The following is a 26,645-nucleotide window of genomic DNA, read 5'->3' on the forward strand; positions in this document are numbered from 1 at the left end:
GACAGATCAACATGAGAACCCAAGTATGACGTCAATGACATAAGCCACAGACCTTAAGTAGTGGGATCGAATGGCGTAAGCGGGGGTCTTTCTTATTAGTAATTTATGTTACGTACTATCCAAACGTATTATTTGCCCTTCAATACGAAAAATATATGTCATAAGTTTGCTTCCTTGCCAAGGACTCCTTGAGTCGAGACAATTTCAATACTTTAGGAATGTCTTCTGGTCATTCCGAGTGTTTAATATAAACTTCCTGAGATGCATTAAAAGTACATACTTCGAACAGTACGTCTGCCAATTTACATGTAATTACATTAAGTGATATGAAAATTATGAGCGTTGATCTGTCAGTGATCGAAACCAGAGCCCCGATGGGTTTTGGCTCGTCATTGTCCGAGGTATTTGGCTAATCAACGACAATTTTATTCGTTTGAAAAGCATTAGGAGCGGCACGCGCGACGTTCCATTGCCATAATAGAGACGATCTAGCCCCGCCGGTCTCGAGAACGAGCAAGCAAAGCCGTACTAATTTTCATCGGTGAAAGTGGCAGTCGGTGAAAGTCTTGGGGCCACGCGACATAAAGGAGGCTTCGGATAAACTGCATATGGCTCGCTAATGCATGCGCTGTACATGCTAATGTATTACGACAGATAGATCATGCATTTTGCCCAGTGGTTACGATACAGGCTGCGCACGGCCTGCGCGAAACGTGAATTCGTAATCAAGGGTCAGAAGGAATTGGACGTTATTAGCGAATCGCTTTGGCTCGCGCAACGTTAAACTATACGTTTAACGCTTCGCGACGAGCTACATGATTCGAAAAGAATCGATAACTCCAACACCGACGTTAACCGAGCATTTTTTTAAACATATTTGTTGGGGCTTCACTTTGAAAGTGCCCGGGGGAATCGAGTTTCTCCAAAATGGGACCTGCTTTGGGAATTAAGTTCTAGGAAACGAGTGGTAAACCTGACCCTGCTCTTTACAGAAGGATTGTATAGACCGCAAAGAGTAAGAAAAACTTTGGTTAGTCCTGTATTAAAAATGGCCCAGCATGGGATTTATTAAAGGGCCATTTTTAGGAGCTTTATTTTAACAAGTTTTACAATGATCAGAGCTTGAAAAATGAAGGCAACGAAATTTCCTTGGAGATACAGTGGGTATAGAATGTATTCGTACACCGATCAATTTCCCAAAAAACTTTTCTGTGAAATTGTAGTTTCTTAACTTCTTTTTTTTATAATCAATGATATTTTACATATTCCCGGAAATCTCTAAGATAGATATAGTCCAAACAACATTTACTAGTTAATATAATTTGTGAAATTAACAAAAAAATGCGAAAAGTGGGTAAAAGTATAGAAGCAATAAGTACTTGTACGATTCTTATGACGAACGATTTACAGTAGAGTTTGTAAAGTGAACACATTAGATTAATTGTTTTTTCTTGTTAATTTCTAGAGATTTCCGAGAATATGTAGAATGTCATTGTTTATAAAAAATAAGTTAATAAATTACAATTTTACATAGTTTTTTTGGAAATTGATCGGTGTACGAATATTTTCTACACCCACTGTAGTTATTCTTGAAACTTGTACTTTGGAAATGAACTTGAAAATGAAAAAAAGAAGTGGTACGAAGTTATCGAGATGACGACTTCCGCTTCTCGTTGAAGGGAGTGGACTGCTTCTTTTCTGGTTGCACAGAGGATTCCACTCAAAACAGTCACCGACTTTTTAGCTGGAGGCGTTTCGTACAATGCGTAATTCTGTTCAGCATTTTGACACCTCTCGACTGTCTTCCTATCCCCTTTCCTCGGAACCAAATCTTCCTATCCCCTTTCCTCGGAACCAAATCTTCCTAACCCCTTTCTTTGGATCAAAAGTGAATCATGGAACGAATCTTTGACGTAGCCTGCGCATGACCTTTGAATTCCCTCGAATATTGCCACAGCGTCTATATTATCCTCCGATGACTATAGCTGCGCATAAAATCCCCGAATCGCCGAATTCGTTCCTTATATCCACCTACACGGAAAGATCCGTGTTCGTGATTTGTCGCAATCGATGCAAACGTAAACGGGTAGACCTGAAGAACAGATGCAGGAATGCAAAACGTCCGGAATGGAAAACTTCGACCGCTTTAATTACCGCATCGAGCTACAGGTCTTTTTTTTACCGCAATTTGCGTTCCGCAAGAAAGTTTCCCAACGTTTGCCTAAATTTTTCCTCGTCGAATGGTGCCGTCTCATCGCGTAGAAATCGGAGATTCTAGCATCAGATGACGAATCTAAATCGAATTGCCCATTTATTCGGTAACTTCCTATACAAAGTTTGCCGAAAGTATATTTATTGCAACTATTTCGAAATTCTGATCCAATCAGTTTTTCTTTTTTTTATCGACCAAACAACGCACGAAATGTTCACCTTGTATTCACCTTGCTAGAAAATTTTGTTCGGATAAGTATGTCCTTGTTCGGTGTAACAAGGAGCGCCGACGTACGACGCAGAACAAACGCGACGCGAAGTGGTTTGGTAAATAAGAATAGACATCAACAAGCAAAATTTGTTACGATAAAAAATCTGAATTTCTAAGTTCCTAAATTTTATGCTTTACTTGGGCTCCTCGCTTGTTGATAAAAAAATGCAGCATTTTTATCCCCCTATACATATCTTATTTGTTTAATTTCTTGACTTTTAAAACAAGTGCTTTCTCTTCTTCGCGACAAGCCATAACCTTTTATGATAAGTATATGTCGTTTAGTACCATCTAATGTTTTATGTTAATTTTTCTAAGAATATGTAAACGCTTCATAAAAATGGCGGCGAGAACTCTTCCACGTGTCATGACGTATTAAAAAAACAATCCTTAGAACGATTTTGGTCGTGAATATTGAAAGAAATCAAAGGTCAATAGCGTTCATTTGCTTCCCTGGTAGCGTGAGCGATGACCATATTCGTCGATATGTCGGAATATACATTGTACATTGACGTCCAGTGGATTTTTACGCCGTACAAACGAGAATGGACGGGAACAAGTAAGGTACACATTTGACGTTGAAAGGAGTAATTAGTTGTCGTTGGAGAAGCGTGTCAAAAGTCCTGCCAAGTTCATTAAACATCGTTGTCTGCCTCTTTGGTGTTAACGATTTCTATGGAACATCCATTCGTAAGTCAATATTTTCACGAAGAAGGATCATGCGAAATTTGCTCGCTGCGAGACCTACACGATCCATTTAAATACAATAGTTCAGGCCAAGGAACAGGAAGCATTTTGCGTTGAGAGGTCGCGTTTTAATTTACACATTCTAAACAAGTCGTTTCACGTACATTAATTCCAGTTTAATATTAACTAACCAGTTCCAAAATTGTAAAATGATTGTTAAATTACAATGGAAAAATCATAATTACTCGGAAGGGTTGTTCCACCCCACTTTCCCGCAGATCGTTTCATCGGAGAAACAAAAGCGTTACTCGCACTGCGTTTCTGCAAAGTTTCAAATTCCTTTCAATTTTCGAGTAGCTGAATCTCCATTGTCAGGTGTACGTGATCCGTGGTTCTTCATATCTTGAGGGGATCTTCGTGGAACAGTTTCTGTCGCGCGTTAAGTATCGGTAAACGGGTACGTCGTCGTATTACGAAAGAGGATACCTTCATAATAAGTCGCATGTGGGTCACACGTACCTACCTATGAACGATGTAGGACGATCGAGACTGAAAAGTCGAGAGACAATTTAGGCCAGTCCCCAGATATGAAAAAAAAAATCCGATAACCGGAATAAGACATTTCGTGGCATCGATGGGTGATTTTAAAAATATTTTCGTTACTTAATGAAGGAAGTTAGGTCGTCTGACAGCTGCATTTTAATGACACTCATTAGCTATTACACCTTCTTGAACAATGCAACTATGTAGATATGGCAGGGGACTATAATTATTCAGAAATCGTAATTTGAACTTGGAACATATAAGTACATATGTATGACTAAATGTAAACAATTGCGTTTTGTGGAACTGAATTTTATAGGCGAGATATTCCGAAGTTTTCCAATGTCGAGTCATTAAGAATTTTAGCGTAGACTATGCGACATACATTATTACGATTGTATCAAATTGTATAAAATGCTTAAAGGACACTTGCTCTCCCAGTTTCCATTACAGGTGGGGGTTTTTCACTGAATATGCAAGTGACGAAGGAAACCTTACCAGAATTTCCGTGGTTTTTCTTCCCTCATTTTCATAATTAACATCATGCTTCTATTTCAAGCGGTGTATTACGGCTAAAAAATTCAGAAACGAAGGTATGTTTTATTAATTCGTCGAAAATCCCCTCTTTCGCGAATAGCCAATTGTTTGTACTCTGTGCATTTTGTAAACAGTAAAGAAAAATACATCGTACATTAAAACGCAATGAAATTGAATAGTGAACTTCGCAGAGGGAATGGCTCCGCTTCCTACGTCGCACAAGAGTAAAGTTCAAGTTGTGGCTGGCAGCACTCGTCGTCCTCGTTCGAAGGTTTTCCTTCTCGTTCGAAACGTGCCAAGATATTATGCAACAGGATCGACAGGTTACCGTCTCCAAATTCTCCGAGAGAGCGGGTAAAACTGGAGTCTGTAACGACACTTTCACAGCAAGGGTTCAAGGTTCTCCGCGGATCGCTTTCATCTGTCGTTGTCGGCCAGATTCGTTGCCTGCTTTCGCATGAACTTTGATAATAAAGCTGGATTAAACGAGTAATGCTTATAATGCTCTTTGTATCAGAAACACGATTACGCCACTGAAACTCTTGTTAAAATTTCGGAAGCACCGTGTACGGTCATTCACGGATGCAGTACTGTTCCATCTGTGCCCTCTTCTGTTGATCTCCTGCGCTATATTAATTAACACGTTGATCGCCACGTCACCCATATGTGGGTGACAGTGCATTTCACTGAGGAACTAAAAAAATTAATTCTGAAAGTTAAGCTTCAAGGGGAATGAATTTAAATGAAATTCGTGTATTTTGATGAAGTTATAAAAATAAATACCACGACGGATGTTTGATTATGTAGTCTCCAATAGTCTGAATAACGTTTAATTCTAGCAGAAATTTTCAAGAATATTTCTCTGGCAGTCAACGTGTTAAGCTTTCGATTGATATATTCCATTTCGCTAGTTTCATCCAATATTAACATTTAAAAAAAGTTGTATCGTACAAGCTTGAAGTTACCAGTTACCATCTGCATGGTTCGGAACATCAAATGAAATAGGTCAAAAAAATAAAAATTTTGTTGGCGTATCGTCCAGGTAATGCTCGCGACCTCGTTAGCAAGGCTGCCCCAGCAAACCTTGTCTTAGACGCAGTGTCCTTAATATAAAGTGCTCGTACGGAGATTACGTGTACACATCCTTAATTTTGATTAATGATTGAACTATCAGAAGTCTATACATCATATTAGTATGACAATGTTACACTTGCGATGCTGTTTACGTTGTCTCCGATCGCGTGCGCTTCAAAGGAAAGTAAACGTTTCCAGTTGATATTCCAGGAAGTCGTTTAATAGATACGAGATGACTGTGCAGATAAGTACAATCTTTCTGCGCGTCGAAAATGGTAAACGGGGAGCGAATTAACACCTTTTCACTTCGTTCCAATGGTCGCCGAGCGATAAGTTGGTTTTTCTTTCAAGTATAATACGTAAGCGATTAATCGTTGCCATGAAAACTACTTTGGAATGACGTGATGCAAATGCAAATTTGAAGCTAATCTTATGGCTATCGAGAAACATGTCGCTTACGCATCACGGCACGTGAACGTCTCGGTTATTCTTTACATTTTATAGTCCTATGCAGTTTTTCACCTCGTCTCCTTCGTATGTCTATTTACCACGGATTCAAGTATGTGCATATTTTTCACGAGCATCCTAATTTTCTACACATGGCTAGTGTAAACCCAAACTTGACACTGTTTCAGACAACCCTGAACGTCAAACATTGCTGAAGTCATCTTAGAGTAAAAACAGTGTATTAATGAACGCATAAAAATTGCTGTAGGCTGGTTACATTCGTTAACAACATCGTCTCTTTAAAGGCAAAACGATTCTCAAGGATCCCGTGACCGTGCAAACCAGACAGAGAATCACTTTCGCCATTCGTCGGGACGCAGGTACTTGTGACTTGCATAACCTCCAGCAAGGCTGTTACACGGAATTACACTTTCTGTTCGTTTCCTTGGCGGTAGAAATTACTCTCATTCTGGTCCACTCTTCTGCTCTTTCCTGCCACGATCGGACGATGCAAAACCATGCAAAGCGATGCGCAACCTTGATGGATCTAGTTCAAAAGGTCCCAGTGATTATGTTTTCTTAGGATACTTAAAAATGCAGCCCCGGATTCTAATTTGAATACTAAGAAACGAATGGACAGAGGTTCCTTGATACTTTGTCCGTTGGTTAATATTTGCAATGCTCGTGTATGCCGATAAAATTTTCTACACAGGTAGACGAGCATTAAATTTAGAGGATAGGCTACTTTACGTTTTTATAAATAGCTTTAAAGCTTATTTTAGTTCTGTTTTCTTTTTGTAACTGCTTCATCCAACGTTCCTCTCGTTTTTCCTGAACGTGTAATTCTTGGCGAAATACGAGGAGCGATAACTATCTTCGATACAAGCGACGCGTATCTTCATCCGTGAGTTCTACGATAGATCGAGGTCGCTGGTAAAACGTATTAGGTGATTTTTAACGAGCAAGCAATTGGTTCGTTCCTTCGTTAAATTTATTCTTCGGAAGGGGACACCTGGTGTAAAATAGTCGGTGAGAAACGAGGTAATTCGAACCGGCCATGGAACTTCGTAAACCGCGGCCGAAGTCTTCAATTCAGCAACGAGCACGGAGGAAGAAAATGTGTGCACCACGGCGATGCCGACGAGAAACGTGGTAAATCATGCGGAAAGATAACAAGACATCAAACCCGCGGTGGGTTGGTAACTCGAGGAAAACGATGATGCGAATTACTTTACATCGTGTTCATCTATGTACACGACGCGTAGAAAAAGATGGCCGCGATTTCCGTGCAGCTCGGGCGGGAAGATTCTATAAATACGAGCCACGAAATGAAATTCATAAATACAAACTCGATTAGATAAAATTCTTGAATAAAACGATGTCAGCGCAAGGCTGGATCTGCTACAATAGACTTTCTAAAGAATCTACTAGCAGATATGGCGTGACGTTCCATCTTCTTGTAGTCAAATGATTGTATACGTCGAAGGACTAACGATTCACGATCCTCTGCTATTTATATTATGAATAGAGCAAGTAACAAACTATCGGTATTCAATTTTAAACCGTTTAATATAATTCCCTGAACGCACAGTGATTCATTTCAACCTTTCTTATGCGACGATGAAGAAACACGATTGTTAGGGATGCACAGAGGAACTTTAATCGGTTAACGTTTAAAGAGAGAGTGATGTAACGTTTTACAATGAAGGGCTACCGCCATTTTCGATGGACTTAAAGTAGGTTAATCTGCACAAATATGGCTTGCGACCGACAATTGGCCACTTTCCCGGCCTTGCGATTGAGTACTTCAATATCGAAGGACTGGCTGATCGTAATGCGATGCAATAAATATTGATCTGATCAGAGTGCCTTAGCGATAGCGTACAATATACCTAATTACCCGATGAATATTTCCATGGCCATTATTCGATTACCAATTACAACTGAGGCCTCTCGGTTGGGTCGCTTACCTTTTAGAAGCCCCCGCATCCGTTTAGAGGCTTCAGTTTCTTAAAAAGACTAGTAACATCTTTCATGCGTGGAGCATTATTAGCGAGTTTCATCTCGAATCCGCTAATTCGACGTGTATATAAGTCTAACAAGTCTTGCTTGATAATTTATTAGATGCGACTAGATCCATAGACAAAGTTTGCGAGGAATAGACAATTTTTGCTTCACAGATTAACCTCGAACAACGCAATTATATTACGTGTCCACGTTAATTTGCAACTGCCGTCTAATCCTCTCTCGGGAACAAGAAGAAGTCGTTACGAAACTTAAGTCGCAGCAGCTTGTCATTATTTTCTTGCGTTGGTGGAAAGGATGAGAGTTTGTAAACATACGAGGGGAATACGTACATCGTTGATGCAAGCGTCGAAATAAAGAATTAAGACGCAAAAAAATGGACCGACAAATGAGTAGATGTAATCGTTACATGCGCTTGAATTTAATTCCCCTTTTTATTTCGTAGATTTCAACCCAACGCCGCCTCTAAGCGAGATTTGCGACAATGGTAATCGTTCTGCTGTGCAATTAAATTTATACCCCTCTCTACTTCCCCTGAGATTCGTAAATAATCTTACGATTTGTATAATTTTTCAGTATACAGTTTGAAATTAGACTGAAGCGCATCTACGTCAATCTTATGACGCAAATTCTTGAATTAGAATTAGCTTATAGTGTAAACATTGTTCTTTGCCGATGCTTTTCGCTCTGTACGCCATGATCTAACATGTCAAAACACGAAAATCGGATGTAAATGTATTCGCGATAGTGACAGCGGATCCATTTGCGAATAACATGTTTTTCATTCGTTTTGAAATTTCTGAAAACATAGACTTAGACGCATCATGATTTTCAATGACCTACCCAAACCGTCATTTTAATATTTTTTGCGACACACGCAAAGCAGTTTGTATTTACGTCCGAGAATTCAAATAAGAGTCTTTGGAATAGACACGAAAAAAGACATTAATTTCAACCTTGACGTTTCAGTTAAAAAAAAAAAAAAAAAAAAATGATTTTTTCGACATGCTTGCATAATTGAGCGTACTTTCTGTAATTATAATTCTTTAATGAGATTCCGTAAGAACGTTTGCCGGATAATGAAGGATAAACTCAATTTCGAATGAGTGATCGATCATTTCGCAGAAATGCAGAGTTAAATAAAGATCGGATTTTAATACTCGAAGGCTAAATCATTCGCTTTAATATTTGTGAGTAATTTTGCATTTTAAGTTTACTTAATTATTGATTCCGTAAATAATCCATTATTTGAGATGGATCCTTATTTGCGTTGCTAAAATATAGTCTTATTAGACTTATTATTTAATACAAAAAGTGACAGTCCATTTCAAATAATTAATTATTCCATGCGTTATCCATCGTTTGTTAATTAAACAAAAATCGCGCAATTCTGGTATAAGATAACTGTAGCACAGGAATAGATAGAGTACCTAAATACCTTTTCTTTTTTTTTCTATATTAAAATGCGACGTTATCTGTAATAACTACGACGGTAAACTATAATATCTTTATAAGGAAAACAGACGGGGACTTCTCGCAGAAAAACGTCACAGTGAAAACAAGCGATTACGGTATCCGCTGTTTGAGAACCATTCGAAAACGTTTACTGTAATGTCCGCGAGATGGCAAGTTGGCGGCAGTCGTTTTCGTCGTCGGCACGGCGGCCCTCAGTTCCCATCGTCTTTGACGCGTCGTCTTCGTCTTAGTCGCGGATCCTTCGTTTTCGTTCCCTTTCGAAAAAAAAGACTTCGTTTACCAGTTTGATAGCGCGGCGTGCCCTCTCCGGTGAGAGAAAAGCAATCAAAACCGCGACGAAGGTCTGACACGAGCGAAGTGGGAGATCCGTATGCGAGCACGTAGAAGCGTGGACAGGTTACGAACGTGTATTCGTCGTCGAAAGTGGGAGACAGAAAACAGGAGGAAGAGAAAAGAAAAAGGGGACGGAAGGAAGGAAAAAAGGAGGGAGTGAGAGGCAGTAGGCGGTAGAATGAAGCATCGTGGACACGAGGAGTAGGGCGACGGGCGAGCAGCAGCGAGGTAGACGGGCGGTCAGGTAGCGTTAACGTTAAAACGGCCACACGTTACGGGCGTAACGAAAAGAAACAGTCAGTCGAGTGCGACCGCGTGCACAGGAAGCTGTCGGAGATTCGTAGACGTTTGGATACTCGTACTCCTTCCTTTTCTCCCTCGGCACCTTTATCATTTCTCCTTTTGTCTGTTACTCGTTGTTTCGCCCCTTTTTTCCTTCGCCTCTCCCATCCGTGCGATACTACGGGCTCGTGACGACGGAGAGGAGGAAGAAGACGCGTGTCGCCGATGAAGGAAACTGGCGACGAGCAGTCATCATTCTTATTCGCGTTCGCACGCTTTTAACAGCGGCGAGTCTGTTCCGCGATACGGCAACCGAACGAGGCACGGCCGATCACCGTCGCCGGGAAGATACACGGAAACTCCACGAGGATATAGGACGGACGTCGCTCGATTCGCACCGATCTCTTACACGAGCAACGTGTTTTCCCTCGTATGGTCTGTCGGACAGGTGACAAGAAGAAAAACTGGGATCGTGCAACGGGGAACGAGAGATTTGTTCGAGCGTTGCTGAAGCCGGTATAACCTCAGCGTCGCAAGACGCTGCCAAGACGAAGAGAGGAAAATAGCCGGAAAAGGGGAACCGGAACAAGAGACAGACACATTAAACGCAGGTGGGTGTAGTCCTTTGACGTACTGCGCTCTGTTCCCAAATAAGTGTGTGTGGTACCGTTGCTCGGACGAGGCGTGCCGCCGGTGTGCCTTTTGAGGTTAGGACGGACCGTGATCGATTCCGAGCTTCGTAAAAACGAAACCAGACGCGCTGACCGACCGCGACGTGATTCCCCGTGAATAATCCCTTTCTAGACCTTTTTTTTTTTTATTTTCGACCCGGTGTCGCGATTATTGATCGAACCGAAGAGAAACCATTGTGCATCCCGTCGATCGTAACTCGATCTTACAATTGTCGAGAGTTTTCCCGGGTGAACGCTCGACGTGAAGCCTTCGAGCCTCGCGACGAGGTGCACCTAACCTTAAACCGAGTGTTCTCTAAGTGTCGTCACGGATTAGGAACGTTTCTCGTAAAAAGATCAAGTCGATAGGTTTCGCGGATAAAATGTTAACTATCGAGTCGAAAGTCGTCGCTGATAGGTCGGTTTGCGCGTTGATTTTTATCATTCATTTATATATTTCTCGAGAACGAATCGGAAAAAATCGATTCCGAATCGAACATCCCTGTCACAAGTACCGCGGTGTTTAATTTCATAGCACATCTATGTCCTTTTTCCCAGGTTCAGTTCCACTGCTCTGTTTGGAAGAATGCTTTGGAGTAACGATAGCTGTTACAATGAGATAACGGAATAATAATCAGTTACCTGATAAAATTCTACGTATTATACGACGATACTGTTCTCAAATTACAGTTCAGTGTATTCGGAAGTTCACGTGACTCCCGCCCTTACGAAACTGTACCGAGATCCTTCTTATTGCGGATACATATTCCCAATATCGTCGAAAGCTTTAGATTGGCAACAAGTAATTGTAATCTGATACGTTCGAACACGTCATATCGATATCGAACGAAATCCCGTCGATCTAGGAACCTAATCTTTGGCACGTGTTTACCACGAACACGTAACAATAAATCTTCCTTTCTTATTTTTATATAGCAAAGATAAAATATTTCTTTGCATTAATCAAAGAAACGTAGTGCTTTCTGCATGCATGTCGTCTCGAATTCCATTTAAAAACGTAAAATTCGTGTGCAGAATATTTCTTCGAAGGAAATTACCTTCTCTCAGAATATATCACGTATTTTAGGACACCCTGTATGTCGCAAACGGTACGATATCGTCTAAACCGTTGTTGACATTTCATATTGTGATGTGTATGACCGTTGTTGGTGGTCTTTTAAATTACAAACTCTTAGTGCTAGTAGAATTGAGAGTGCAAGAGCTGATAGGTACCAATTTAAACAATAAATCTTAGTTGTTTCGTACTGCAAATATTGCAATTACGTTACGTACTAGATTACGAGCCATCAGGAACGAGAATGAGTCCGGGAATTGCGTTGAATCTGATTCACGTGCTGTGTTTATATTGCGCGGGATATCTGTATTGACGGTAGAGACGGTCGAATTTTTCAACGAAATAACAAATTTCACGTAACGATAATCACTTTTACGGGCAAACGCCATTTGATTCGTTATTTCTTCGATCAAAATTGCAGCCTTATTATTTTTCAAAGGTACTCTAAATAAAGAGGTGTAAATTTATATCTCCTACAGAGCGCTATGGTTAATATTTCGTGCGACCATCAGTCAGAAAATTTCGAATTTAAACGTAATATTTCGGATCCCGCCTCGCAATGCAATGGCAGACTCGATTTTTGGGGCCAACAACGTTCGTCCTTTCGCTTCTGATCCCCCAGGCTGAAGAATCGAGCGTAACCGTGTTACAAAACACTTTCGTAAATGTTATCCAATCCGTGGTCCGTTCCATCCAGATGAGAAGTCGTGCGTCCACTTTGAAAAATGTATCACATTGCCCGGTTTCAATGATGACAAATAGAATTGATCGCTATCTGAAAATAGTATCGCAGAGATTATTAAAATTGTTTACTAACTTACTTAGGTTTGAAAATGTATACAATGCTAGCGGTGCTCGACCTTCTCCAATAGAATCCAAAGTACACAGCGAAATGTCTCGCAACGAACGAATAAAAACATTACTCTTCTCTCTAAGAGTCGTTGTACGTTAGTTTCGTCTCTTGATTTTGATAATCGATCGACTGTACACTTTACCCAGCTCTGTTCGCCGTTTAGACGCCGTTACATCCGGTTCGCGCGTACGCTTATGATAAATTAATACACAATTCCTTCGCACGCGGACGTGAAACGTGTCAGTTTCGAAAATGATAATACAGAGACATTATGTTCGTTTCCGGTACAATTGGTTCTCATTAATGGGGGTCAGATTGCGTTCGTAGCTTTCCGATGGCATAATCTACCGAATGGGCAATGCACTCCTTTTCAGGCCTACGAGCCAAGGTGAAAAGAAACCGAGGATAATGAAAATTGGATAAACACGCTGCATAAATAAACCGAAGTTATCTCAGAATTTGTCGAGGCAATCAAAGGCTAAATAAAACCACGTTGATCCCTTCCAATTCCGTTCCACGATTGACGGCTGTCGTATCGGCACGGATGCATTCGCGTTATTTACAAATGCAAATCTGAACGCGGTGAACGCCTCGTCGACCGCGATCGACGAAACGGAATCGAGAAGGTACGCGTAGGAAATTTCTTCCTGACGAAATGGAATCTCGAATCGTCCACGACCGTTCTCCGAGTTTATATTAGCAATGGACCTTCGGGTGACTGGGTAGATTTGTAAAGGGTAGGAGTAACAGACCTGACGTAGCTCTATAACGAAATTTAAGTTGAAAAAGTAGAAATTTCATCGAACAAAATTTAAAAAGAATTTAATGAATACTCTTAGTGGCTGGTGATTGCCAGTTACAGTTCCGACGTTTATCGATGAAAGATCAGCGAAGCGGATCCCGTTTAAACGAGCGATCGGTATCGACAAGAGCGGACAGAAGCATTTCAAAACGCGTTTCGCGGAATATGGTCGAAAAGTCTCGGTAATTAACTTCCTTTCTTACCGCTTCGTTCGACTTCCGTCGCGAGGGGCAAAGAAAAAAAAAGAAGGGTATTGCTGGTGGTCGACGGTAGAAGCACTTGTTGTTTGGTATATTCGACGATAACAACGGATTCGAAGGAATCGATAGGAGACGAATGCCAAATGGCATTCACGGTTCGTCTGAACGAAGCCGTAAGTCGACCGATGTGTACCGTCCATCGATTGCGGCTTTAATCGCGTTTGATAAAAAATATTCTAGTTTCCGCGTATCGTTTACCGATGTGAAACGCCTCGTCAGTGACAAACGCTAGTTTAATCTCAAACAACAGATTCGTATAAGTGTTTCGCTAATAAAAAGCAATAACTATCAGCAAAGTACGTAATCAAGACGTCAACTCAGTCGGGAGATACTTATCTCTGACGATTCGGAATCTGATTAACGCGAGGTTCCGGTCGATGTAATATATTCGTTAGTTTTGGAGCGCGATCAGGAACATAAACCATTTCTCAAGACGAAAAAAAAAGATTACTTAGAATTTGTTGAAGTCGTGTAATTGCACCAGTTTTTGCATCTCTACGTCAGGAGGAGGTTCCAGTTGATCCGATTTATCCATCTTTGGAATCCATCGCTTGTTGTCCGTATGATAGCTCGTGTGATGTAATTTTTAAAGAATTCTGCATACTTGCGGTGACAAGCTCTCCTCATTACCGAGAGAAACGAATTCTGAAGTTGCATAAACAGACGATATCATTATTTATGCAGAAATTATGACTTTATGAATAAAACAAAATGAAAAATGTAAGAGGAAAAGAATCGAAGTATCTTCTACGATTCTGGAGATCAAAATTCATTTTGGAGATAGCTTTCTTAAAAGTCGGCGACGACTGTTAACTCTGATGGCCTGTCGTTTGTAAACAATTTTCAAAGTAACAAAATGACGATATAATCACCTTCGTATCTTATCGTTTGAATTGCAACATGCTTTAATTTGAACAAAATCTGACCTCGCGCGGAAGTGATCGATTTCGCGTGGAATGGACCGTCTCCGAGTAATAGGCGTTTTCGTATTTCGCTTTCGGAGGAATTCATTCCCAGTAGAATTGCTCGAATTGACCTCCTCGAGCTTTCACTCAACATTATTAATGATATATTATATGGATTGGTTAGCAAGGTCACGTGTGATATACGAAGCGTTGATTGTAAATAAGTTTACGGTGTTTACGACCTCGATTTGTATTAATAATTACACAAGCATGACTCGTACTTGTACGATCATTTTTTTCTGGACTAAAAAGAGGAGAAGTATCGTGGAAGATTTCGAAAATTTTATTGCAACAGTATTTATATTTATGAAAATATTACTCCGTTGGAATATTTAGTTTCATTGAAGTATTCATCTATGATAATCGCTCGCTAGTTCCGTTGAATCCCAACCTTGAGGCTATGCTTGCTAATAACGCGCAGAAATGTCTCATTCGACGGTAAATGTCCTTCCAGTAACGCGATAGACAGCATTACTTTCTCCGTGGTCGGCAGATATTACGTAAGACTTATGCGTCATGGTCGAGTTGAATAACTCCGTATTATCAGTTTCATTCTTTGAGATTTCGGGTGGATAACAACCTTCTTACGTATACGAAGAAAGACTGTGACAGGAATTGAATTTGCGAAAACAGATTGTTCGTTGTACTCCGAATGAAACACGACCATTAAGGGGGCAGGGTCAAGTAAAAAACCGCTTTTTCGCGAATTATTTTTGAAGTGTGCGTAATATATATTTATTTACAACTAATTACTTGTTATATTGTAGCATACAGATAATCTATATGATTTGTTTTTATGTGAAAATATTCATAAATGAATGAACAGCAGCTGTTTGAAGTTGGCTTCTCGAAAATGCGCCGTGCAACGCACAGATTACTCTAATTATTTGAAATAAAAAAATCCACCAATTTTTCGTTAAAATATAATAACACGCTTTGCATCAACCTAGATTTAAAAAAAAAAACATTTTAAATTCAAAATTTAACGCCACGTTAAAAAAATCTTGTTATAAAAAAAATTATTAAAAACATTGTTTATTTCAATTTTTATAAAAACCTTTAGGTTGATGCAAAGGAGAATAGTTTAAGGAATATTTAGTGCCAAGTTTCAATACAATCGGCTGAGAAATCTCTAAGCTACATTGCACGGCACGCGAAATTTTGTGTTTTGAGAAAAATGCGTTTAAAGTCCGGATCTAAAAATAGTCCTTCGTGTACCGTTCGGAGCGTATCACTTTAATGACTCTGTACATACACTTAGACGTCGAAGTTTTAGTTGAAAAGGTCGGAGCACATTCTTCAAATGGTAAACTAATTTTCTAAATCAAAAAACAGGTTAAAAATTTGAATTTTACTTGACCCTCCCCCCTTAACATTAGAGGAACACCGATCATTTTTAAAGGACTAAACATTCCCCGTTTATCATACGTACAGTGACCGCATATGTTTTCAATCGACTTCCTTTTTTAAATAAATATATTTAACACATTGTCATTTGACAAATGACCGATTGTTCATATTTTGCTTCTAAAAATGAATATTCATACCAATTAGTGGCTAACACTTGTGGAAGTTTCAACAAATTCTACTCAATTACATGGTAGATCAGTTTTATTAAAATCGGAGTCCGGCAATGCGCAATGAATGGTTCGTCAAATTCAAACGCATCGAATTGCATTCGTTTCACAGAATCGAAGTGACCAAGTTCTCGTTTCGTGTCTCAGGACGGTAAAAGTTGCCAATCGTTTCGGAGAACAATCGATCTCTCCGAGTCAGAAAGCTTCCTCGAATATTGCAACCCCAAGGGCAAACAAGCTTCTCGTTTAAATAAAAGTTTTGTGAGTTACGAACAGCTTTGCACTCGTGCCGTTAAAATTGCCGTTCAAATTACAAGAATGGAGTATTCCACGACAACGAAATAACAGTTTATTGGTAGAATAATCGTCGCGGATGAAAGGCTGTAAGTTGAATTTAGTCGTAATCCGTTAATCGGACTAAGTGTTACGCATCTACGGCGCTAATGATTAATACAAATCCTTAAAGAGCCTGATAAACACGATAACGGCGTTATCTTTCTTCCCTCATCTTCCGTTTCTATCCAGTGTGCGTGGCCCAGAAAGCGTCACGCGATTCGACCCGTGTGCGTGTCCAACGCGCACCCTGAATCACGAGGACGTCGGTATAAGGGTCGTTGGAAAGAAAAAAAAATCAATAGCGAATGGCCGAGCCTAGTCACGACATGTGCGATTATTCAAACGCGGTAGCGAGAAACTCCCCACGTGCGTATGGGAAACGCGGTGTAAATTCACGCACGTGTCACCTGCTTCAAAAGGGGGACGTTCTTTCCGATGTGAAAATCTACCATGTTGCGTTTCATTCCTACGTTTGTTTATTTTAAAAGACTGTATGAATCGTTGGTAGTTTAATATTTACCGAACACGGTATCAGCAGTAAAATGGTTGGCGGAGGTCTGCAAGCTCTCAACAAATTGTTATCACAAAATATTGAACGAGTAGATATAAAATTCTAGACTAGGTCCACGAAGAGGTGAAGTTTGAGAAGCATCGCGCCGTCGGAAACCATTATCCTCCACGATGTGAATCAAAAATTAAGAGATTAATGGCTCCAGGGGCATTTATATTGGGAACACGATTGCGCTCCTGAAACTCCCGTCACGAATTCTCCGAACACAACCGTGCCTCCAATATATCAATTGATTAGTTCCGAGACTTCGAAACGTCGCGTAAAAAAAGGTTAGAAAAATAAAAAATATAGACGTTTCGGTCCAGGCAGTTAACTCATCGTTAAGACTGACTCAGCACACCTGGCTATAAATGCAACTTGATTTTGACTGATCGACGATTAGTGATCAGTGGCTTCGGAGTTCTTAAGTCAAAGTCAAATGTATTTATTTTATTAACACACGGATCTCTCGACAACGACAGATGAGAACGGTAAACAAATTCGTCGTTAATTTGAATGGCTGATGCTATATCATCGCTCAAATTTGACTACGTGACTCATCCAAGTATCTATTGTTCTGAAATTTAATACGATATAGAAAATGTACATCCGCTAGCACCGCACGTTATGCGCGAAATCTTTTTTCGTACCCGATGACCGGATTATTTCTGAGAATTGTGCGTATACGTGGCGTCCCAAATTAATTTTCAAACAACGCTCTGATGCTTCTAGCTCAGCCATGATGGCTCGAGGCGTTAAGAAATTAGAATCACAAATATAATCGTACGCGATACGTTGCAAAGTTTTCAGGAAATCTTTCGTTTACCGTTTCAATTTTTATCAGCGTACGAAAGTTAAATATCAATTTTGACGAGATCACAGCGGATGATTATGCTTGATCGCAAGTAATGCAACAAATACTTACAGACGAACGAGCATAAATAAAACGTACTTCGACTTCTCGCGTCGACATTTTATGATCAAAACAGGCTATTAGATTTGATATACTGTATGTACAAACGTTTGATAATTATTTAATAGAGAAATCTTGCTACGGATATTTATACCAGAGTTGATACAATTTCAGTCCTGTCGATACAGGTTATTCGGGATTCGAGCGCGATAACTGGTGGTACTAGCTCACCTTTTGTTTCCTTGCTAAATTTCAAGCAGAGACATTAATACTGACAAAAAAAAAATAATGCAAACGGATGAGCAACGAATAAAAGATACTCAACTATTAGTAAATACTGGTTGAATTTAAATTAGAATTAAAAAAAAAAACACCACCAGTAAAGGAATAATCTGTCGTGTTCATAGCTATTACTTCTGTTCCGATTTTACCCATTTCTTACCGCAATAGGTACACGATAATAATACGGTTACGCTAGCAGACAGCTGGCCCGCGTAAACTACAGGCCGCGTCATTCGAATAGCTTAATTGTCGTCTAAAGCACGCTCAATGACGGTTCGTGAAATAAAAAAAACTGGGCTCTATAACGCGGCAAATATGCGGTCCGACGTACCGATAACAATAGGATCCGCAATAAACAGAGGAAAATTGTGCTACAGCGTAAAAAGCGGTCAGTCGTTTCGTGAAACGAACAGTTTGGCGAGTTCTCTCCTATTCATAGAGTCGCTCGTTCGAGGAGATAATTTCATGGTCAAGTCGGAAGAGGAATCTATTTTCATCAATCCAGCTTTTTCTTTTACGGAACGCCGTCGTTAATTGTCCTGTAGTATGAACAGGCTGAAAGGTTGCTAGGAATAAACACGATTGCTAATGTTCTCGCGCGGACCAACTAAAACGTACAGCGAGTCGAAGAAAATATTTAAAAAGAAAATATTTGGCTATGCTTGGCTGAATTCATGTACTTAATTATTTATACACAAAGTATTGATTTTGTAGATATTAACGTGTTAAAATCAATAGGTTCGTTGAACGCTTTTCGAGCAGATATTTTCTTAACCTTAGGCATTGACTTTTTACTGTGCAAATTTGTTCTTCGAGCGTGATCTTTCGAAGTTGTTCTACATTGGCTCTGCAGTTTCACTTTACATAGACACTCTCGAAGAGGACTCTAACCGTGGATCGAAACGTACAAGTTTCTTCTCAACGTTTGTTCAGATCCTTTATTCTGTGTCACTTGTGATAAAAAATGTGGCAACTGTTATGATGTGATAACACGGTATCGAAATCATTTTAACGGTTGTAAAATTCTCGCAAACTCGTCAGAAATTAGTTTCTTTCGCAATGTGTTTTGACTACGTGTGGAGATTCGAAGGATCGAAAGAATATCCAAAAAAGAGCGGCTGTTGATAAAATACTTTCTAAACGGTTTAGAGGCCGCGCTGGAACAGCTGATATACTATCGCGTGCTGAGCTTTCTCTGGGCATCAAAATTCACCAATTTTGGTAATCGCTGTAGTAGTTTACCAGATGCTTATCTATGTTGAAATGGATTTGCTTATAGATACCATATGATCCACTCCCAGTCGTAGATCAGCTGTTCATTCACATTTTTTCGAACAATTAAAAAATGTACTTATGAGTGACCGAAGCACTGTTTTGACAAATTAAAGTGTGTAATAGGGAAAAAATGAAAAACACAGGCCAGTTGACACCCTTAAATGTATGTGGCTCCTTGAGAGTCATCGAATGATCGCGCTGCAATCGAAAGAAACGTAAATGAAAAGTGAATTTACATTGGAACCCTCATAGTTTCCGATTCGACGTCACTTTAGATGTCTGGTGTAATCGATCTCGACACCACGTAACCACGTGTTTAGTAACTTTCTCGCCACCACCTCGTACCTGCTCGCAGGTTCCTCCGTCTCTGTTCAGCTCTTTTTCCACCAACGGTTCGCTTTTTCTCAACCATTTCTCAGCATGACGACTCTTTTTCCATCGGAATGTCCACGGATCCGTGTTGTCTTAGCGCGACGTCCGTGTCCGACCGAGGAAGAACACCGAAAGAGAAATTTACGTGATTTAATAGTCAAACTACTACAAGCGGCTAAAATCCGGTTTAGCTATAGGAAGACGCAACCTAATAGAGACGACGGTAATCGCAAACGGTTTTTCGCCTGTTTAACGACACCGTGGCACGCCAAAAATGTTTTACGCTTTCTGATCGTTTTCACGATTACTCCGCTTTAACCCGTAATCATTTCTTTATCAGGCGGTTTCGTAATATTAGTAACGAGGATCTTCCCGAAGATATCGAGGAATTGCGATGCAAATTGCTGGGGAAATATCATTCAACTGTAACAATTCTATTTTAACAATCGTTGCCTATGAAATTTATAAATTTATCGTAGCCGTAATTAAGCCCACGTTGTTTCCTCATTTTATTCGATGAAATGCTTGATATTGTTTGATGCCACGCGTAGCGAATGTATTTACTTTCTACACCCTAATTTTTGTCAACGATTTACGAAATCCCTTTCGCGAGAGAAAAGGAAGAATTTCGTTTTCGCAATGCGTTACGTTCCGAAAGAGAGACAAAACGAAGAAGGCAAGTATTGACGGAACAAATATTGCGCGCGCGAGATAATCGGTGCCGCGATCGCATCATAATTACTGATTATGCAAATGATCTGTATCCCTTTTTACGCCTCGATCGTGTTGGCGATACTGCGGTCCAAGCGAAACGAAACGTACACTCGCTGAATTTATTTCGAGGCGAATCGCGATAAATTTAAATAAATCAATACTCGATCGAATGGTGACATTAAAAAAACGAAACAGATTTTTATTCGCCGCAACATAATTTCACGTCGAAAAAACTACCGTGCAAGTTTTTGCCTCGTGCTCACGGTTGGAACGTGATAAGGAAATGTACGTATCGAAAAGCAATTAATAAAGGGGTTACGGTAATCATCGAATTGAATAGAAAACAGAGGTAAAAGTGTACACGTGTTTCATTTTAGCCAGAAAATTGTGATCTCTTTTGAAAAAAATATATGGGTTTTTTTCGAATATGTTAAACGTTTTGTTTTTCTACTAAATTTGTACCTTGTGAAAAACCGAACAGCAGATAATTCGATTGATACGAATATAATTACACTTTGTACGTATCGTCGTCATTGCACCGATGGTAATTTCTACGTTTCAGTAACTGTTTTAAAGAATACTAATGGATCGCTTGTTTCTACAGTCATCTTTGAAATAGAACGAGGGAAATTTTGGAGGGTAGTTTCGCCCCCTAAACTTGGGTTACCGTGGCTACGAAAAATACATGCCACTTACTTTCGGCTGCTATAGAACCCTTCAAAGTTTCATCAAAATCGACGTCGGACACTTCGCGGATGTTCCTCGCAGCAGTATGCTCGAATGAGCGACAACCTCTCGTTGCCGTAATAGAATTTATAATACTCGTAAAAGTTAGCAGCGAACCATTTCCGTTTAACTTCCCTAAAAGTTCGTTGATCTGTAGCACGGGCGAAGCAAGGGTGGCGCACCTCAATTATCGATGCAATCTCAAATCTTTCGGAACGAAATTATCCCTTGAGAGTTAACGATGGGCCAATTCTGAAGGCAGTTACAGGCAAAGTGTAACACGAATGACATAATTGTTTCGCGATTGAAACGCAAACGGTAAGTATTTAGGCGCAGTTCTCTTTTCTGCAACATTCGAACGTTTTAAGGCTGTACAATTGGAGCCATTTTTAAGACAAAGGTTTTGTTGAAAAAGTTGATCAGACTGCAGAGTTGTTTCAGGCTACGGTAGCATAATTGGACCAATTAACGTAATTCTCGATGTGGAAAACAACTTTATCCAAAACATATTTTATCAACTACCACTCACGAATCGGGAACGAAAGTTAGGGGTCGCTTACTCTCTGCAGTGATAAGACTGTCTAGTCCAACATTGTTTGTTATGCGCGTTAATAAAGCGGAGGAATGAAAAACAGCTGGAAATCTTCTAGCAACATTTTGTAATTATAAACGATTTTGGTTTCGAATGTTGAATACCGTGTTAAGATAATCTCGCTACGTGAACGTACAGATAAGCAGCAGGTTTGTGATGTCTGCTTTCTCGAGTGGTTCTATCAATTTCGTCATTCAAATGACGAAAAGGAATTAATTTCTCATCGTCGATATATTAGCTCGGTTCGTACTGTTTAGAAATAGCCTTACAGCTTACTCGGAGATGATATTTATAGACGGTAATTACTTTCTTTAGCGGCAGCCCACGAGCCACAGGCTGGTAAAATACTTCTCCGAACGTTTCTTCAAAGTTACGTCCACTTTCGTCGACTCGAAGTTGTAAACCGGCATTAGTCGATAACTTATTGTATACTCTCTCCGACACTGGTTCACAAATTATAAGCTCAACTCGTTGGTATTCGTGTTATGGTAATTTCTCAAACTTACGAAACATTTGATGTAATATGACGTTGGTCGATACTTCTGTCGAGAAAAGGTTGCTTTCGTCGAACTTTTTCGTCGGTTTTTGGGCTCATTCTCCACAATTTCTCAAACGAGTGAAACTTCCAACTATATGAATCAGTGTATTTGAATGTCATAAGCAACGAGACTCTGAATCGATTTTCAGAAGCGAGTTACCAGGACGCGTTCACCAAACATTAACGAGTCGCATCGTGTGTTTGCGTCGGTGCACCTAAGGTGGTAATTTTTGTGTTCTTGATACGCTAACTTGGCGCCAATTTTTTCACGGAATTGTTCTCGTCGCAACAAATTCTTTGCGAGTAGTTCCACGAACGTATCAATAATAACGTAGCAATTTCCAGCCTCGCAAGCGTTGTTTATACTTTGCGCGTAAACGACACGGTCGTGTAACCGGTTCACGGGGGCGTAAAGGGGGTCTGATAAAGTCGATAACACGAAGAGAAAAGCGCGGAGAGTCTCGAGGCTTTATATTTAGTGCGCTCATTTTTAACCAACCGAGTAATTATAGTCGGCGAGGGTATAGCGCGAGTAAACTGTGATCGATAGTTTGTTAAACTTGCTCGATTCGATTCGCGATACCGATCGCGGCGTGTTTTCGCACGCGGTATTACGTTTTTATCACGAGTCTCGCTATGCAATTGATTGGATACGCCCCACGGTGCTCTTTCTGATAAAACTTTCGGTGATAATCGCCAGCCAGCCCCTTGTACACCGTTCGTACATTTGTCTACTACTTTTTACTTTTAAATTCGTGAATATTATATATAAATATAAATGAAATCATTTTTAATAAATTCTGTTAGAGGAGAAGTATGATCGGTTTAGATCGAGGTCTATATATTTTCCCCTATTTTAGCGACTGTTTAATATGTTAAGAAACAGTACACGAAACTTTCATTATCGGTACTCTCTTGTATAAATACGGAAGGAGTTCCCTTCCTCCTCATTAATCGTAACTGTACTTTCTAAGAGCAAACGCACCTATTAACTATTATACTTAATAGTTATAAATAATTTATAAGCACCTTCGTTTCAGCATTGCAGCGGTCAGTCGCATTCCTGTCTTCCAATCGAATTCTTTTGTTATTAAATCGTTTCGTAAGAACCAAAGCCGTCGAGTTTCCTTGCATAAAATTTAATTACACGCTCGTTATTAACACATAATTGATTTGAAATTCGATCAGAGCCCCCATTCAGGCCTCCGAGCGGTAAATTGAGGCGCATTTTATCGTTACAGTGTACATAACTTGGTCGCCGGGGTCAGTTGTCTGAATTTTAACAATGCATAACCAAGGGCGCGAACTCGGGTTAGCTTTCAACAAGCGAACACGGTGACCCAATTCCGCGTTCGGCGGAAGATCCGCGTGTGCACACATGCGAAAAGCGTTAATGCCCCCAAATGGATTCACCTTGCATAATTAATCGATTCGCGCAGTCATCGTTCTCCTTTTTCGTTGCAGTTACACTTCACGAAATCCCAATGAAAGCCTCTTACGAACGGAAGTTGAGTAACAGCTGATCATTATACCCGGTTTTCCGCGGTACTGATGTTTCAATTCCGTTGCCTCGATTGCAGACGGTTTCCCCAGGGGTTGCACCACCTTTGCAGCAAAAAAAAAAAAGAAACGAAATTTTTGTCGTACGACGGGAAAAGAATGAGTAATTGGTCGTTCAGATTTTGCGATATCGAATACCGTTCGAGTTTATTTGATGTATTCTCGAGCACAACGTGTCGCGAAATATGGGAAGGAAACGTAAAACGTCGATTTTGTTACCTCAGAACCAGACAGACCGCTTACTATAATCTGCCAAGCGAGCATAGATGAAAGTATGCGATGCGTCGCGTTTCCTTTGATAGTCGTCAAAGTGTTCTGAGTGAATGAATTCCTCGTCGAATCGGGAAGTTGTTTGAACCTCCCGTAGATCACTGTTCTTTCTGTGTCAGCATTCCGCGCTGGTCGCGGAGAGAGAGAAAGTATTAAAAGTGGGAACTGGAACGGTTGTCTCGACCAAATTTTATTCGCGAATTATTCCTCTTTTTAATCGAATACGCGCGAAATTGTTTCTAATTTGAATTTCACGCCAACGCGCGCGCAAACCGTGAAATTTTTCCAGAACGGAGCGAAAGGGAATAACAAATGAAGGGGAAGGTCGGAGGACTCCGAAGAAAAAAAATTAGAAGTAGTATATTTTCAATGGGAGATCATGATTAAAAGTAAGGCGTAGCTTACTTGCCATGCCTGGCCTAAGATGAAATGAATTTTTTATTAGGAAGCATTCTTCACCGTTAAAATCGCTTCTTTTATATTTTTCTTAACAAAAGGAGTGCATCGACACGAATCGCCATGAACCTTATATTTATTATTCGAAGCGTGTTGGCTATAACCCGAATTTATTTTACTAAAACAGGATATTTTGCTTTTTGTTTCAGAGGCCAAGCAAGATGACGACTATAGTAGCGCATCTGGTCCACGGATACAGGGACATAATGGATAATAGATCAGGTAAAGCGATTTTCTTCTAATGATTGTCGTATAATGATCTTGATCGAAAAAAAACAATAATCCACACGGCATTGTCGGGCAATAAAAGATAAAATATTGGCAAAGTAGACAAAGTAACGAGTAGGTAGGTAGTTAGGTACACTTCGTATTACGTTATTAGTAATACAGTATAACGTTAGTTAGATTAATTTGCCTTGCTCGTGAAAAATTTGAGCCAAAAACGATCTAGAGGCTCGCTGGGTGGCGCAGATACAAAGTTACTGAAATTCTCTCGAGATTATTTCGATCCCGAAGCGGCCACTGAAATCCCAGCCAGGAGAAATGCGACAGATTCCTTGGGAAAGCTTTCGCAACACCTGTCAAACGAGGACAAGAATCTGCGCGATTCGCCGGAAAGAGAGACACGCCGCGACGATGGGAGACGAGGCGTATTTGTCGTGCATATTTTCAAAATGACCCCTCGCTCCTCGCGCGAAGCCGCGTGTGTCAATAAAGTGTCGTAATGTCGCTTCCATCATGTTCCCGATTTCCCTACGATCGGCTCGAGAACTCTCGAGCCCCGTTCAGACCAGTCATTCTGGAATTTCGAGACGCGCAACTATTGGCCAAACGAATGAAAACCGACGAACCGCCTCGTCAGCGTTTCCCAAACCGAACCAGCCGCTCGTGAAATACCTTTCTTGGAATATGTTAGCGCAATCTGCTCCCCTCAGGTATTCTCGGATTAATGGATGATAATTCACCAGTCTGGAACGAGCTGTTATTTAAAAAAAGTATTAGACGCGTTGTATTCGGATTTGATTTTTTTGCCTGTTTGTATAGGATGAATAACTTTTAAAATGTCGGTGATCCTTGAAACAAGCTATTTTAAGACCCGAAACCGCAAAAGAATCAGAAAAGAAGGTGATTTTTTTTTACTATAAACTAGTCGAACCCTAAAAGACCAAATGAAAGTTGTGTACCTTGTGTTTTTATGGAACCAGTCCACGACAGACTACCCCAAAAAGAGCAATTTCGCAAGCACTTACTTGCATTTCGCACGTATTTTCTGCCATTAACGACTGCCCTCGTCTCCGCGAAACTCGATCCACGGAATTTTTTCCCCGGATTTTTTCGTCTTGCAACGATCCGCCACACACAATCACCGCACACGTTTTCGCTTTGAAGTAAGCTGAATTTTTCTAGAGGTGAATCAGTCGATCGGTTCGAAACGACATGTCCAGTTCTCGATGCGGTCCAACGAATCGTGAAATACTTTACTTGGAATATATTAACGCAACCCGCTCTCCAGGGTTATTCCGCGATTCCTGTTCTCAGCGTAAACACCGCTTTCGTTTGCTCTTGTTTCCTGCAAGGATCTTATTGCGGACGCAGAGTGGAATCCCGCTTGATCTGCGTCGTGTTTTTAAATCAACTTTTTACTTAATTCGAGATCATATTCCCAGGATGATTCAGCGGATTTCCTTTGTGTCTTAAGTTTCTCGGTAACTTCCTACGGGATGACAGATATCAATTTACAAACTGCAGAAGCAATCGAAAGATTGCGAGGAAAAACGTGTTTCTAGGAGAAAGGGATATTTTAGAGTCGATGTTAGACGTTCAGGTACGCGTTACCGTGATAAAATAATTAAAAAAAAAAAAAAATAGCAATTAAAAATTCAATTTTATCTATCTATATATAGTAACAGCTAATCAATGACACTATCTTTTAAGCAGCGTTTCGTACAGGTACAGAGAACGTTACAGGCAA

General features: G+C 40.2%; 1 protein-coding gene and 1 long non-coding RNA gene across 2 annotated transcripts in view; both read left to right on the forward strand.

Annotated features, from left to right (window-relative positions):
• The first annotated feature begins 3,027 nt into the window (after positions 1–3,027).
• LOC128872428 (uncharacterized) lies at positions 3,028–4,733 on the forward strand. The gene is made up of 3 exons (XR_008456184.1): positions 3,028–3,172; positions 4,154–4,305; positions 4,441–4,733. It is a non-coding gene; the product is annotated as an uncharacterized LOC128872428 (long non-coding RNA).
• Positions 4,734–9,486: 4,753 nt separating this feature from the next.
• LOC128872216 (elongation of very long chain fatty acids protein AAEL008004-like) overlaps positions 9,487–26,645 on the forward strand; it is a 38,306-nt gene continuing 21,147 nt past the window's right edge. The window contains exons 1-2 of the mRNA XM_054114670.1: positions 9,487–10,497; positions 24,823–24,895. Coding sequence (XP_053970645.1) covers positions 24,835–24,895 — 61 coding nt within the window. The 5' untranslated portion in view covers positions 9,487–10,497; positions 24,823–24,834. The remainder of the gene's footprint in view (positions 10,498–24,822; positions 24,896–26,645) is intronic.

The sequence above is a fragment of the Hylaeus volcanicus genome, chromosome 2, assembly GCF_026283585.1.
Source record: "Hylaeus volcanicus isolate JK05 chromosome 2, UHH_iyHylVolc1.0_haploid, whole genome shotgun sequence".
NCBI classification, from domain to species: domain Eukaryota; kingdom Metazoa; phylum Arthropoda; class Insecta; order Hymenoptera; family Colletidae; genus Hylaeus; species Hylaeus volcanicus.